We start from the raw sequence: 12,459 nt of genomic DNA, 5'->3' as shown, positions 1-12,459 counted from the left end.
TTTGCTTAGGATTGTCTTGGCTATTCAAGCTCTTTTTTCATTTCATATAAATTTTAAAAGAGTTTCTTCTAATTTCATTAAGAATGTCAATGGTAGTTTAACAGGAATAGCATTGAATCTATACATTGCTTTGGGCAGTATGGCCATTTTCACAATATTGATTCTCCGTATCCATGAGCATGTAATGTTTTTCCATTTGTGCTCTCTTCGATCTATTTGAGCAGGGGTTTGTAGTTCTCCTTGAAGAGGTCCTTCACTTTCCTTGTTAGCTATATTTCTACGTATTTTATTCTTTTTGTAGCAATTGTGAAAGGGAGTCCATTATGATTTGGCTCTTGGCTTGCCTGTTGTTGGTGTATAGGAATGCTAGTGATTTGTGCACATAATTTTGTATTATGAGACTTTGCTGAAGTTGCTTATCAGCTAAGAAGCGTTTGGGCTGAGACAATGGAGTTTTCTAGATATCAGATTATGTCATCTGCAAACAAAGATAATTTGACTTCCTTTCTTCCTACCTGAATGCCTTTTATCTCTTTCTCTTGACTAATTGCCTGGCCAGAACTTCCAATGCTATGTTGAATAGGAGTGGTGAGAGAGGGCATCCGTGTCTTGTGCCAGTTTTCAAGGGGAATGCTTCTGGTTTTTGCCCATTCAGTATGATATTGGCTGTGGGCTTTTCATATGTGGGTCTTATTATTTTGAGGTATGTTCCTTCCTATCTCGTTTTTTGACAGTTTTTAACATGAAGGGATGTTGAATTTTATCAAAGGCCTTTTCTGCATCTACTGAGATAATCATATGGTTTTTGTCTTTAGTTCTGTTTATCCACATTTACGTATTTGGAACTTTTCTTAATGTAAATGACTCAAATTTAAAAAGTTTGAATATAGCAGTAAGTCAACAAAGGGGATTTTGTAGTACTTTTACAAAATATTTGTGGAATTTACAAGTTCATTGGTAATTTAAAATTTTCCAGAATGTTTTATGAGATTTAGGAGCCATTCATATGATAAAATATAAAACTCAGAGACAAATCTAGACTTGATCTAAATGCTTGACAAAAGAAAACTAGAGCTCAAACTAATTTACTACTTAAAATATGAGCACAAATGGAACACAAGAGTGGTTCAATAAGAGAGAATTTGTTAACTTGCAATGTAGTAATATAATTCAGCTCATCAGTAGATCAAACAAAATACTCTATAGTCTGTCACATGGATTTTTGAAATAATCATGAATAAAACTAAGCATTCATTCTTATTTAAAATAAATAAATAATTTATGTGTAAAAGAGCAGAAGAATATTCTCTTTATGTGGAGTCAGAACTAGTGTTATGTATACCTGAGAAATAAAATTTTTGTTTTGTTTCATGATGGTGTTGTTGTTGATGTTACAAGTTTATATACCATTATTATTGTTTAATATAGCTTCAAAAGTTTTGGCTAGGAGTTAGGAAGTTTTGATGGAGACAGTAAAATAGGAAATAAATGTATAAGAAATGATTTCATATTAATTATATTTAATAAGGTATTTTATATATATATAAATACATATATATCATATGATTACCATCATACCTTGGAGATATTGTGGATTCAGTTCCAGATGAATGCAATAAAGTGAATATTGAAATAATCAAGTTGCACAAAGTTTTTGGTTTTGTAGTACATATAAAAGATATGTTTATACTATATTATAGTCTATTAAGTGTGCAATAATCACATTATATTTAAAATGTATATGCCTCAATTTAAAGATATTTTATTGCAAAAAAATAAAGCTAACACAGAGACACAAAGTGAGCACTCACTGTTGGAAAAATAGTGCTGAGAGACCTACTTGCCACAGGGCTGACGCAAACTTTCCATTCATGAAAACCACAAAATCTGTGAAGTACAACAAAGCAAAGTAAAATAAAACAAGGTATTGCCTGTATCTCCCTCACAAATTAAAAGAAAATAACTAAAAAGTGTATGATTTAATATAAAAGTATATACAAGTATCCGGTTAAAGAAAATATACCAGCAGTAATAAGATGAACACAGCATTTACATGATAAAATGTTTAATAAACTAAAATAATTCATATACAATGGAATTTTTGAAATCATGAAATTCATAGAAATTAATTTAATGATAGGTATGTGAACTAGGGAAAGAAAATAATAACCTTAGTTGGCGGACTTTATTAGAAATATTCTGAAAATAGAAAACAACAGTGGGTTCTTGGAAAGAAAAATCAAATATTTAAAAAATATCCATTCTTCTCTAACTAAATGTTGTAATGTAAATAATAAATTATCAATAAAAATTCTAACAAGCTAGTTAAATAAAATAATTCTGTAATTAAACGTTAAAATGAAATAGACAAAATATCAAAAAATTCTCTTTAAAAATTAAAGTAGTTGTAAGTAAAAGTGGGCAACAGGATTAATAATACTCTTCACCTACTACACTGCATTAAGAAACATTTTTTTACTAGTGTGAAGCTCGTAAAAAAAATCTAAAAATAGCCTTAAGTATATCAGTAGCTATTCATATAAGAAGACATTCTGATTGGGAGACCACATCCTCCTGAAACATTAAGACAGAGACAGATAAAAAGAGACAGTGAACTAGAGAAAGATGGAGAAGTATCCAAATATAGATGTAGTTGAAGTACATGCTGACAGTGATATTCAAAGCAGTGGAAAAAGCTGCATTTCTCATTAAATGGTATTGGGATAAACCTGATAATATAAATTATCTTGATTCTTTTTCATAGTAGAAAAAATACTCATAACAGGCCACCTTGCTTTTAAAATATCTATTAAAAAGGCAATTTGTGTTAATACTAATTAGAAATAAAAGTTGTAAAAGAAGAAAACCCCTAGTATCTCATAACCTTTCCAAAGTGAACCACTATTAAATTAGGTTGGTGCAAATGCAATTGCAGTTTTTGCCATTACTTTTAGTGACAAAAACCGCAATTGCTTTTGCCTCAACCTAATAATAACAATTCAGTGTATTTCCTCCCAGACTATGCTATATGCTCAACTTCTTATTGTTGACATCATACTTTACACCCAATTATAACTCTTGCATTTTAAAATCAACTTTATATTTACTTCCCATTATATTACAAATGTTTAATAAGCATCATTATTGACAAGTGAAATTTCATCATATTGATTCTTAATTACCTGCTTTACAAAACTATATAGAACATTTGGAATATTTCCTGTTTTTCATCGTTATAGTTGACAATTGTGGACAATCTTATGCATAAAGCTTTTTGCGTACAATATAGGATTTTAAACTAGGTTCTTCTGTAGCTGAATAGAGGTATGTTTTGTTTGTCTCTTGGCTTTAGTATGGCCATATCTTTTAAGATGCTTGGATGAGAGATAATTATAAAGACATTGATTTTCTTTTTATTTTTCCCTCCTTCTGTAAATTATTGTTTTATTTAGTATTAAAAAGGTTCAGAAAGGAAGTGAAAATGGTTGTGTAAAATAGGCCCTTAAGAAGCAAGCAATTACAGTTATTTTTACATAGGCTAATCAGTATCCTTTTAAATGTGTAATCAAGTGGCATCTATAATTATTTGAGCCACTTGGCTCATACATACAATTGAATCTACCAAAAACGCACGTGTTTACTTTCCTTTCCTAATCTTTCAGAGCTTATAACTAAGAGTTTGTTTCTATTTTCACCCCAAAAGCTTAGTTTTGGAGGAATTCCAGTACCAGGAAAACCTGGGACCTTTTTAAAGAAAAACTTCCATGGATGCATCGAAAACCTTTACTACAATGGAGTAAACATAATTGACCTGGCTAAGAGACGAAAGCATCAGATCTATACTGTGGTAAGTCAACCCATCTGTTTTGTCTTGATGGTCTCTACCACTTTGGGGTAAGTCTTGCTTTCACCAGCCCATTCCTGCACCCATTTGTAAAATGTTTATCTTATGCTCTGAGTTCCCATCAGCCTCTGAGGTGACACTGGAGAGAAAGAGAATGGCAGGTATTGAATCCGTGTAAATTGCACTAGTGGAAGAAACAAAGACATTAGGGCCATCCAGAGAATTCATTTTTTTTTTTGACTGTGGGTCATATTTCGACTGTGGGTAGTATTTGCAGTCTATATTGGGACAACATGAATTTTTTATTATCTCTGGAAAATGAAACAAGAAAACCACATATTCCATTAAATTCTATGGCTTGGGAGTTACATATTTGTCTACTTATTGTTAATCTAAAAAATCGTTCATTTTAAATGAGGGAGATTAAACTTTCAGTGTGTTTGACATTCTCATTTATCATACTGACAAATTAAATGATTTTCTAATTAAGTAACATTTGTCTTCCCTAATAGACAATGAGTTTCATGAGGGTCAGGACCATGTTTTCTTTTTACTGCTGCATTCACAATGCCTAACAGAGTGCCTAACACATAGTAGGTGCTCAATAAAGGTGTTGATGTTTCCAACATAATTTTGGATTTGTCTGTTTCTCTCTCCAGTTCTATCCATTTTTGGTTTATATATTTTGTAGTTCTGTTGTTTGGTACACACACATTTAGTATGCTATGTGTTCTGGTGGATTCACTCTTTTATCATTATATAATATTATTATTTGTCTTTGATAACTCTCTTTGCTCTGAAGTCTGTCTGATGTTAATATAGCCACTCCTGCTTTTCCTCTATAAATGTCTTTGTCGTGTAGCTTTTCCCATCCTTTTGCTCTTAACCTGCCTATGTAATCATTTTTGAAGTGAGTTTCTTATAAACAACAAGTAGTTGGGTCATGTTTTTTAATTCATGCTTTCAATTTCTGTCTTTTAATTGGTCTATTTAGCAAATTTACATTTAATGTAATGAATGTTTTGGGCTTAAATGCCTGTTTATTTTGTTTCCTGTTTTTTAAAAAATTCTCTGTTTTCTCTAACTTCCTGTGTTTCTTGGATAGTTTTTAAAATTCTGTTTTGCTTTATCTAGTGTTAGAGTATATCTGTGTATAGCTTTTGTTAGTGGTTTCTGTAGACATTATATTACATATACATAATATATTACATATACATAACTTATTGCAGTTTACTGGTTTAATCATTTTACCAATTTAACTGATGTGTAGAAAACTAATTTCCATTTACATCCCTTTATCTTCCCTTATTTATTTTATAATTGTCTTAAATAGACAATTATATTTTTAGAACCATTTCTATATATTTAGAACCATTTCAAGTAGTATTATTTTGCTACATGGTCAAACATCATTTAGAGAGTTCAAAAGGAGAAGGATAGTTTGTTTCATTTACTCATATTTTTGCCCAATATTGACAAAAGGTAAAGAAAAACTCTTGAAACCACGAGGGATATGTTTGGCTTGGATTAGTATTAAAGACTCATTACTGCTGCCCATGTGATCTGAAGTGACATCACAGTGTTTGTGGGTGGGTGGGAGAGGGATGCCCTTCATATCACTGGAATGTGATGAAAGTCCTGACTCACCTCTAAACCATCTCTGAGACTGCTCCCGCAGGGGATGAAGGGGGTTCCTCATGATAGCTCAGTAGGGGCAGAAGGCTAGGCTTTCCTTGTGATCTCAGTTGATACCGCAGGGAGTGACTTGGTTCTATCTGACAATGATTAAATTCACAGATCTTCAGAATTGGCCTTGTAAGCCAGAGATTGATCTTCCCATATACCACCCTGGCCAGAAATCTGGGCACCTCACTACAGCATGGCTCAATGGAAATGGGGCCATAGTCTTTTCTATGGCATTTGGTTTAGGGAGAGAAGTTGTTGTCTAACAACATCTCTCTTTCTATGCTATCCCTTCCTCATCCTTTGGCTATAGAGAGCAGTCTTCTAATGGCAATTTAAAAAAAATTTTTATCTGCACCAGTTGGTCTCTCTGGGTTGTTTGTCTTTCAGCAGCATACTTAAAACAGATCAAGTTAAGAGAAAATCCAGAGAATTCTCCACTATGTTTTTCTCTCGGTCCCAAGGTTTTTATATATCCTTTATTTATTTTCCCCACCATTCAGAGATATTTTAGGTAAGTTTTATACAGAATTCCTATAGTCTTTTAGTTGTACTTAGCAGAATAAATAGGGAAAACTATGTTACTTCATATTCCTGGAATTGGAAATCTCTTCAACTGACATTTTTTCTTTAATCCATGGCAAGAGTAGGTCACCCTGTCATTGACAGCAAAAATATGATTCTCTTTGCAGTCTTATTATAGAATTATTTGAACAAACTATGGCTTTAAATGACTTTGTGTTTGTTTTCTTCTTTGATGAATATAATCTATAATAATTTTTTTATGTTTTGAGGTATCATATTAACACATTTTCTTGAAAATTGCCATTGGATTCAAGGGTGTGAGGCAGAGGATGCTCACGGGAAATCACACTTGGATTAAAGATTGTCAGCATTTTAAAGGTTTTTGTCAAGTCCCTGACTCCTTCGGTTTGGAAAAGTTAGGATGATGCTAGGGAGGGATTAATTACCTCACTGGCTCTAGAAAAGCCAATGACATTACTTGTCCATCTCTGGCTAATGCCCAAGGCTCCTGACAATTCTACAACTTATCCACATGAGCTTAGGTCAACCATCTCCTAATTAACATAAGCACTGGCTTGCTCATGACATTTTTTTTTTTTATTGATTTTAGGTTTGGAGTCTTGGGCTATGGAAAGCACACTCATTCCTATCCCTTTCCCAATAATGTTTCAAGAAATATTTCATAACATATCAGTCTCCTTGAGTCCAATCTGCTGACACAGATTGTGATTGGAGCAGGGGCACTACATTGAGATCATGCACTACCAGAAGTTTAGATTAGCCTAATGTCATAAACATTAAAGGACATCACTACCTACCATTTTGCTAAGATGTGGCAGAGCAAGGTGAAACAACAGTAAGCTTATAAAAACATTGCACACTCATTGTTCATAAACTGGGGATTAAAAGTATAAAAGCCTGAGCTTTAGATATAAATAACTAAGATCCCTACAGTAATATTAAAAAAGAATATCTTTATACATATTATGTGTTAAAAATATCTTTAATGATAAGATAGATTAGAGTTACTGAATAAGCAAAGCAAAAAAAAAGGAAGATAAAAAGGAACAAGAGAAAAAAATAAACTTCAGTTTCTGAATATCAGTAGCTTCCACGGTTTCCTTTTCTGAGAGAATCATTATCTAAAACTTTAATAAGTGTTGTGATGACTTTTAAACTACTATAGCACTTACCAAGTTGCCTAAAACTTTGCTAGTATATGTTACTCCTCGGGGTTTAATTGGCAGTATTGTTAATATGAGGCATAAAGAATCCATTTAGCACTAACGTATTTGGAAAAAAATCCCAAGAAAATTGTTTTATTGTGCAGGCAGTCAACCTTAGTTTTAACCTTCACAATTTAGAAGAAAAAAATGTACATTATTTTTCTTCCAAATTGCTTCCAACACCCTGCTTAAGTGAGAATTCGTATCACTATACGCTTGCATATGTACACACACACCAACACACATATTTATATACCTAGTCCATCTCCTTTAGGAATTTATTACAGGAAGCAATGGTTTGCACTGTTAAATACTGAAGTACAAACTCTTTCCTTTCTGTAGTCAAGCTTAAAGTTTCCCCCAAAGACACTATATCTGCTACAAAATCAGCTTTGCTCCATCACTAAGTCACCGTGGTGCTAAGTAAGGGCTTTTGGAAGCAATGATATTTTTGTCCTTTTCTAGTGTTCGCAGACTCTCTTACAGTTATTAAGCCTTGGGAAGTTCAGATTCAAGGGATCAACAAATCAGGCAGCAAGAGTACGGTACTACTCATAAATTATAAAATGTGTTTCAAGGCCCACGGAAGCCCCAGCCTTTGCCTAATCTAACGTATGCCTCTTTAGCAGGCTGCATTCAGCAGGCATCCTCATTGCAATCTGTCATCTCTTTCTTGTGGGACCTTCCCACTCCCTGGAGACTTAACAGCTGTTCCATAGGGATAATTCAATTTAGGCTTTATAGCTCGATTTGACTACAAGACAATTCTCCACATCCTGAAATGCAGTAAAACAGCTTAAAGTAGACATAAAAAATACCTCACTATTCTTCCTCAAATCCTTTATCATATGCTAATACAGCACTATATAATAAAAAATCAGAAAGCATATGGCCCATTGAAGTGTGTGTACAGTACCTGTAATGTGGATTATTGTATATGTACTATAAGAAATACATTGCTCTGTTAGTTTCCTGAAAATGATTAATTTCATACCTTGCACTCCATCAAAAATGATGCTTTTTTTGAGCTGTCCTTTCTGAGTCTTCCATCTCCTCTCCCAGAGGCAAGGAGTGTAACATGGTTCCCTGGGAGCTGGCTGAAGTTTCACTCCCATCATTGTAGGTCTCAAAATATTTTGTTTTTTATTTAAAAGATCATAGTGGAAATGCATGTGTTACTTTACTTTGTCTTCAATAGAAGGGAAGAAAATGCAAATAACTAATAGGAAGACTCTACTTATAGAGTTGGCTTTGGAGCTAATTGACTATGTCAATTCATTTCTGTACCTTTGTTTCCAAATGGGAATTGGAATGAGGGAATTGGATGGGCGATGGCCAGTACTAAGCCAATATAATAATACTCCCAACCTCATGGTTGAAATTGCTAAATAATCACAAAATACCTTTTCTTTTGTCCTAAAGGGAAACCCAAAGGTCTCACTTCAGTGTTCCTGGAAGCACCCTCAATAAAATCATAATTGAAACATTGACTTCCTAGGTTGTCCATCCCCACTCCATGGCTTATTCAGCTATGGGATCTTGAGAAAGTTACGAAACTTCAGTACTCTCGTATGTAAAATGAGGGCAAATATAGTATCTACTTCAAAGTGTTAGTGTGAAGATCAAATCTGCAATACCCTTACGGCAGTGCATGGTACACACTAAGCACCCAGTAGATTGGAGCTATTAATAAAAACATCTATAAATCCATTCAACTGAAGTTGACATATAAGCCAATATTTATTTGCCATTTTAGATAGCTAATTAATGCAGTCACATACAGTTCCAAATAATAAAAGTTGATTGGAGATAGCTCCTGTTCTTTCCTGAATCTGAATTTCTGTTTACTCCCAAACTATGAGTCATTGAGTCATGAAGTGGGTTTGCAGTAAATACATTACAAACTTAATCATCTCATTTATTTGAGAAAATTTGATGAAAATCGTCACTTCAGATTTGATCAAATGGTAGACTCCTTTAAAATAAGGAACTTAAAAAAGTGTTGCCTGATAGGCTTGGGTATAACAGATGTATTGAAGAGTAACAACAGTGAGCTTTCTTGAAGTATGTTGCCCTTTGTTTGCATCTCTGCTGTCATGCAACTTATTGGAGCATGATTGATTATTTCTTATGGCTCTAAAGCCAAGCAAACACTCACTGTCAGAGTTATGTGTAAGAGATAAGGGTGGACATGAGAGCACACACACATTTACATCTGCAGGTGCACACATATAACATACACACACACGTAGTGACAGGCATCTTTATCTTACCTCCCTGTGACCCAAAACCTCATGAAAGTTGCTCAGAGAAAACTCCCTACTGTCTAGTAAAGCCTATAATCTCTTTAGCTTGTCTCCGGGATCATGTTTCATCTCTGTGAGTATGCTCTGTGATAAATGATACTTTCTCTTGATGGAAGGAATCATTTGAAAAAGCAACTGACATATTGCGTATTTTCTCTTCTCATTCCTGCTCTCTTCTGCTTCCATTTGACCAGTCTGACATCCACATCACCTGCATCTATGCTGTATGCTCCTCATACCCAGCAAAAATCATTTCCAAGTTATTCACTCCCTGAACAGTTGCTTCCTTCCTTTCTTCAGGAAAATTGGAATTAAATAGTTTCAAGGTCATATGAAGAATAATGTGCCTTAAAGAAAAAAGGAAAAACTAACAGTGTAATAGTTAATATCTTAGTCCATCAAGGCAGCTGTAACAAAGTGCCATAAACTGGGTAGCTTATGAATAAGGGAAATTTATTTCTCACAGTTCTGGAGACTGGTAAGTCTCAGATCAGAGTGCCAGGACGGTCGGGTTCGGGTGAGGGCTCCCTTCCATGCTTTAGACCTCACAGTTCTCACTGTGTCTTCCTCTTTCCTCACGTGGTGGAAAAACAAATAAGTCCCTTGAGGCTATTTTGCAGCCATTAATCCCAAGACCTCATGACCTAATCACCTCCTGAAAGGCCTTACCTCCTAATACCAACATATTGGGGATTAAATTTCAATATACGAATTTCAGGAAGGGGAGGATAAAAACATTCAAACTATAGCAGTCATCCTGTCTGAAAATTGTTTTACCTGAAGTTAGTGTTATGACTTTTCCTTTCTATCAGATAAGCAAATGTAACCAGTTTCTTTTGCTCATCTGATAAAATTATTATGTAAAGTATTAAAGAAAATTTCTTTAGAATGTTTTAAAAATATTTCTATATAAAATGAAAATTTGCAATATACAGAATACGGTATGCAACCAGCCAAAGAGGAAAACACTGTTCTCATCTATTATAGGTATTTCATTTTCACACTTTAAATGTATATTTATATATCATAGACCACAGTTTATTGACAATTGTATATTTTACCTTTTTAAAGTATTTTCAATGTTTTTAAAACTTTTATTAAAAGTTATTTTTTCCTCTATTTACAAATACTATTTCAGCACTGGATCGATTTACCATAGTTCCTTTAAGAATCTACTGTGTTAAAATTTGAGTTGTTTGAAATTTTTTCTGCCAAAAATAATATCGAGATTACAACCATGGTGCAAAAATAATTTTCTGAAATTTAAAACAGATAACTAGAAATGAATATAATTGGGTCAAAGATTATGAACTTTTGACTCAACCCACATTGCATAAAGCCACACCACATTCCATGCCCGCTGGCCATGTACACAGGAGATGGCTTATCCTGCTAGTTTCACCTGATACTTTTCAAGTGATTTGAATCTTCAAGTGCTTTTTAAAAAAACAGGCTATGTAAAAGTTGAAATGACCTCAGATGTGCTTCCTCTATGCAAAACATCCAACTAATGAGCTGAGCATATTCTTTTATGCTCTCGCACCTGCAGTAATAACCGCAATGACCACTCCTCCATTCCAAGATACTGTATTTCAGAGAGCTTATAGACAAGGCCACAGATCACGGTGCTAGCACTGGAGGGTCGGTCAGTGGAGGGCTGACTGATGAGCTGTGGTTCTATTAGAGATCCTCTGTCCCCTGTGTGTAGCAGGCAGGAGGCAGACATTATTATTCACGTTTTATACCAAAAAACATACTCAGGATTAGGGAAAGTCAATGATATTAGTGGCTGTGCCTTTCACAGTCATCTTCCTCCTCTTACGGAAAGCAATCCACCGTCAGGTTTTATTCATTTTTATTAGGCATTTATATTTTTTAGGGTCCTGAATGACTTTCATGTCAAAGTGAAGAAAAAAATAATACAAGGCTGGGCAGATCCGTGAACAGCACTGATCTCTGGGTATTGAAGACCAGTGAGGTGTTTCAGAAATGGCCCCTGTGTACTTTGTTATTTGCCAGAGAAATCTCTCCTGGGTGTCTCTTGCGATGTAAGAGCTTGAGGGCGGAATCCTTGCCTTTGGTGTGAGAAACAAAGGGGGGCAGCGAAGAGCAGAGTGTGGAATCCCACTGCTCCCTGGCTCCCAGCGGCTCCTGTCTCTGCATCTGGCTGGCAGGCTCTCCCTCTGGGTTGAAGGAGAAGGCAGCGAGTGCTGCAAAGGGTCAAAGCGCTTCCCCAGAAACTCAGCCCTTTGTTTCCAGTGGCTCTTCTTTCCTTCAAGGTGAATAGAAACTTTTATGTGAGTGTTTCAAAACTGTTATAATCAGTTTGTCCTACATATAAAAGTTTGCTTCCCAGTTTCTCACTGGTGTGGCCTCTTTTCTAACCAGACCCGGATTACTCACTGTTTCTGGAATTCACTCCATGCACATCCTTCTCTCAGCCTTGGTATGTTGTGTTTCTCCCATGCCAGCTGAGCTGTCTTTTTTCTCCTTTACCTCTTCCCTGACCCAGCCCCAAACTAACCATCCTTCTTCAAACTCACTGGTAGGGTTCACATTCTGAACCAGAGTAATGCTCAAAATATTCACCAGGTTCTCAGAGGTAAAGCAGGGTCCTGGAGCTCCCAGGCTGTGCTAACCCAGAAACCTGGAGTTGCTACATTGTGGGGAGGCCTAGAGGACACTGGAAGACAGGCAGGCAAGCCTAGGTTTCAGGGAGCCACTACGAGCTTGGGACCAGTGGCTACATATCAAGTAATATGGAAGGCTGAAATTGTTAAAAATGGAATCACCATTAGCGCAGGCCCATATGAACCTGCTGCATACCCTCCATGCCTTATCAACTCCAGGCATTGTGGAGCACAATGCTGAGAAA

General features: G+C 35.2%; 1 protein-coding gene across 1 annotated transcript in view; it reads left to right on the top strand.

Annotated features, from left to right (window-relative positions):
- Window positions 1-12,459, top strand: part of CNTNAP5 (contactin associated protein family member 5) — an 874,937-nt gene that overhangs the window by 427,192 nt on the left and 435,286 nt on the right. The window contains exon 7 of the mRNA XM_054478744.1: window positions 3,704-3,847. Coding sequence (XP_054334719.1) covers window positions 3,704-3,847 — 144 coding nt within the window. The remainder of the gene's footprint in view (window positions 1-3,703; window positions 3,848-12,459) is intronic.

Source organism: Pongo pygmaeus, chromosome 11, assembly GCF_028885625.2.
Source record: "Pongo pygmaeus isolate AG05252 chromosome 11, NHGRI_mPonPyg2-v2.0_pri, whole genome shotgun sequence".
NCBI lineage: Eukaryota > Metazoa > Chordata > Mammalia > Primates > Hominidae > Pongo > Pongo pygmaeus.
This window is presented reverse-complemented; position numbering and strand designations above follow the sequence as displayed.